Genomic DNA, 4,224 nt, shown 5'->3' with positions numbered 1-4,224 from the left:
AATAAATAAATAAATAAATAAAAGTAATCCAGGCATGAGATTCTGCCTTCCAGGAGAATGAAGGGAAGGCAAATCTAGGGGAGTCTGTAAGTACTTAGTTATTTTTCCTCAAATCATGTTTACTTTTAATTTGCTAAGTATTAATACAACTGGGAATATGGCATATATTTTACATAAGCCTCTGAATACTTTACAGATAAATAGAATTTTCTCTAAGCTTAAATGCTTAAAGTACACTTCTGGTTGATAAGATAGATTTTCTTGAGATTATAATATAATGAAACAAATTCTTCTTTATCTTGTATCAAGGATTTACATTAAAAAGGTACAGAAGTTTCCTGAATATAGAGTTCCTACAGACCCCAAAATTGACAAGAAAATTATCAGAATGGAGCAGGAGAAAGCTTTTAACATGCTAAAGAAGAACTTGGTAGATGCTGGTGGTGTTCTTAGGTATGACATTTTTATAGTTCTTTTATTTTACAAATTAATTAGCTCAATTTTCAATAATTATTTTGTAAGGGAAATTATAGTTTTCCAATTATTTCATTAAGTAACAGTTTTATAAGGTAGAGATATCAATAGTTCCCTAGATATTAAATTGATTTGCCACTGTGTAAGCCATTGAGTTTCTCACCCCAAGTTGTAGATAATTCAGACCAAAGAATTATACCATACTGTATAGCATATACTCTGTATACCATATACTATGTAAAAGTTTTTCTCAAAATGACAGACATATTTAATATACTTTATTATATATTAGTACTTTGTTTTAGATACTTACTATGAGCAGAAACTGCAGCCGCCTGTCATTTTTTTAAGCTAATCTTTGATTACTTATGGCAGCCAGAAATGAATTCTAAGCCCTAAATAAAATTCCATTTTACACCTTTTATGCTTTAGGTTTTAAATGAGAAATATTAGCATTCTTTTTTACTTTCCTTTATGTGTCAGTCCGGGTGAATGATTTGTTATTGTATAATGGATTTAAGTGTATGGAATATCGTTTTTATGTGATCTTTAAAAAAACTTTTAGGTATGTGAAAAATAAGTTGAGTCAATAATTAGATCCTTCAATGAAAGTCAAAAATATCACTAAAACAATTAGATCCTGCAGTTTGAAGAACATTGCATATAATTTTTAAGTAGGCAGTTATCAGTCATTGTAAGAATTTTGTACAGAAATATCAATTAAAGCAGTATCCTACCAGATTAGTTCATTTTCCTACCGTCTTTTTTTTTTTTTTTTTTTTTCGCATGGCTCTCCAAGAGATCTGCATTCACCTTTAGTTAATTCTCTTGCTCACTTGGCCAGCAGGAGCTGGGAGTGCTGCAGAGGCAGTATATTGAGCTCCTGTGAGGGAAGAATCAACCATAAAGTTCAGTCTTGACAGGTTCTATCTTTGATTGGAAGGATGGTAGGTGTAACAGAGAAGTGTAATTTGGGGCAAATGTTTGATGAATGGGAAAATACACAGTTCAAAAGATGATGATTTACAATGTCTTCTCTTTATTTTGTGGTAAAATGTACTTAATATGAATTTCCCCATGAACCCAAAATAATACAATTAATATGAAATTTAAAATGCCATTTTCATATATACTTAAAATTCCTCTATCTCCCTTAACTGTAGGACCACAGTGAAAGTCTATAAATATTTACAAATATTTAAATTTAATTGGATATAAAATAGATCTTAGAAGTTAAGAGATCATTTTAAATTTTATTTGATACGAAATAACCATATATAATTTTTTCTTAAAGGATTAATCCTTCTCTTTATGAGTATTAACCTAACTAATTATGATTCCTACTTTGGTCTAATAGTATTAAATAATTTTAATGTTTAAATTTTAGTAATTTTAAATACTTCTCTCTTACCAGGTGGTATGTACAGTTACCTACACAGCAAGCTCATCAGTATCATGAATTAGAGACTCCCTGCCTCACTTTGTCACCTTCTCCTTTTCCTGTGTCTTCTGTTGAAGAAGAAGAAACTGCAGTTAGAGATGAGAATTGTGCTTTACCCTCACGTTTACATCCTCAAGTAGCCCATAAGATTCAAGAATTAGTATCACAGGGAATAGAACAAGTGTATGCAGTAAGGAAGCAGCTAAGGTACAATAGAAGAGCATTGTTCTTTTACATTGTTCAGTTTTGTTTGTTGCTTTAAATAATACAGTGAACATTGGAGATATTTTCCAAAATATATGCTGTCAGGCTAGATAAGGAATATAGTTTATTATTTTATTAAGATCTTATTTATAAACTGATCATTTTCTAACAAATGTTTGGCAAGCAATGGTGTAGTATGGTTTATTATAATTCTGATTACTCATTTGAGACATTCTATATTTGGATTTGGCAAATTGGACTATTTCTAAATGATGTATAAAATGAATTAGTTAATAAATACTTTTAGAGAAAAAACCTTTGTAGAACCGAAGATTTTAAAACCTAGGCCAAGATACGTATTTCAAACTATTTGAAATGCAGTTAAATTTTATTACAACATGAAAATTTGGATAATTCTTTGTCTAATGAAATTTTATTTGTAGTGCTCTGGTCTACGTTTTTTGATCCTCAGGAAATAATTATATAAGTAATTATATAATTACTTGTTATGTGTGTGCCAGGTACTGTGCTAGGCTTTTTACATGTATGATCTCATTTAGTCTTACAATAGCACTATAAAGTTGGTATATTTATCTGAATTCTACACATGAGAAACTGGAATCTCAGAGTGGTTAAATAATTGGCTTAAGAGGCAGTGGCAGAGCCATGCGCAGTGGCTCATGACTATAATCCCAGAACTTTGGGAGGCCAAGGAGGGTGGATCACGAGGTCAGGAGATCGAGACCATCCTGGCCAACATGGTGAAACCTCATCTCTACTAAAAATACAAAAATTAACTGGGTGTGGTGGCACGCACCTGTAGTCCCAGCTTCTTGGGAGGCTGAGGCTGGAGAATTGCTTGAACCTTAGAGGCGGAGGTTGCAGTGAGCCAAGATTGTGCCACTGCACTCTACCCTGGCAATAGAGCGAGACTCCATCTCAAAAAAAAAAAAAAAATTAGAAAAGGCAGTGGCAGAACTGAAATTTAGGCCTAACTCTATAGCCTATGCCCATTACCATGATTTATGATACTTAGCCTGGCTCTTACTGATTATTGTGTAATCTGATCTGAATAACAAAATAAATATAGTAAGCCCCCTCTTAAAGTCATCAATAGGTTCTTGAAAACTGCTACTTTAAGCGAAAGGAAATACAGCACGTCCTTGAGTAATATCGTTCTGTTCAATGCCTTTTTTTCTCTTGTTTTTTAGCTTTTTTTGTAAAAGAGACAGGGATCTTGCTGTGTTGCCCAGGCTGGTCTTGAAGTCCTGGCCTCAAATGATCTACCCAAGAAGATGGGATTGCAGGAGCAAGCTACTGCACCTGATTCAGTGTTGTTTTCTTACAGCATTGGAGAAAGTAATTTGGTTTTGTTATGTCCTTTCACTTAAGGTCTCAATTTCCAGGAACCTAACAATGATGTTAACTGAGAACTTACTGTAATTCCTAGAATTATTTCCTAATTAATACATGACTTTTCTATTTAGCAGTTTTCTTAGATGTTTTATATTTATTTCCATTGGAGCATCATTAGCATAAGGCAAAAATTTGGTAAAGCCATTCACTATTTACTAAACCTGAATCTTAAGAAGGGAAGTATAATACAGTTCTGTGATTTGGTCTACCAAATGTAATAAGCATATATATGTTAAATTTTATCATTTCTTTTATGTATTGATTTTTTTATACAATTAAATAACAGTGCTGCCTTCTATTTCTATCTTCTTTTGTCTCCGTGTAAAATTCAAGCCCATCATATTTCATATAATGTTAATTGATGCTTTTGGAAGCAATGTAACATGATGTTTACGCACATAACCTGGGTATAGGCCCAAGCTCTTATTTACTAGGTAGGTGTATGATTTTGGGCAAATTATTTCACTTCTACAGTACTCAGTTCTATCATCTGTAAAGTGGGAATGATAATTGTACCTATGTCGTTGATCATTAAGGGTTAAAGGAGATATTTGATGTGAAGTGTTCCATACAGTGCCTGACATAGTAATCATTAAAAACATTATACTTAAACTGAAAATAGTGGTTTCTTTAAATTCATAAAAATATCAAAGCTCAGCCAGGCGTGGTGGCTCATGCCTGTAATCCCA

The 4,224-nt window shown here is 32.5% G+C and overlaps 1 protein-coding gene across 1 annotated transcript in view; it reads left to right on the top strand.

Moving 5' to 3' along the window:
* Positions 1-4,224, top strand: part of CARF (calcium responsive transcription factor) — a 93,687-nt gene that overhangs the window by 68,541 nt on the left and 20,922 nt on the right. Inside the window, exons 10-11 of the mRNA XM_011950000.1 lie at positions 310-453; positions 1,889-2,122. Coding sequence (XP_011805390.1) covers positions 310-453; positions 1,889-2,122 — 378 coding nt within the window. The remainder of the gene's footprint in view (positions 1-309; positions 454-1,888; positions 2,123-4,224) is intronic.

Source organism: Colobus angolensis, unplaced genomic scaffold, assembly GCF_000951035.1.
Source record: "Colobus angolensis palliatus isolate OR3802 unplaced genomic scaffold, Cang.pa_1.0 Scaffold30, whole genome shotgun sequence".
Classification (NCBI taxonomy): domain Eukaryota; kingdom Metazoa; phylum Chordata; class Mammalia; order Primates; family Cercopithecidae; genus Colobus; species Colobus angolensis.
The sequence above is the reverse complement of the archived record's forward strand: the minus strand, read 5'-3'. Positions and strand labels throughout refer to the sequence as shown.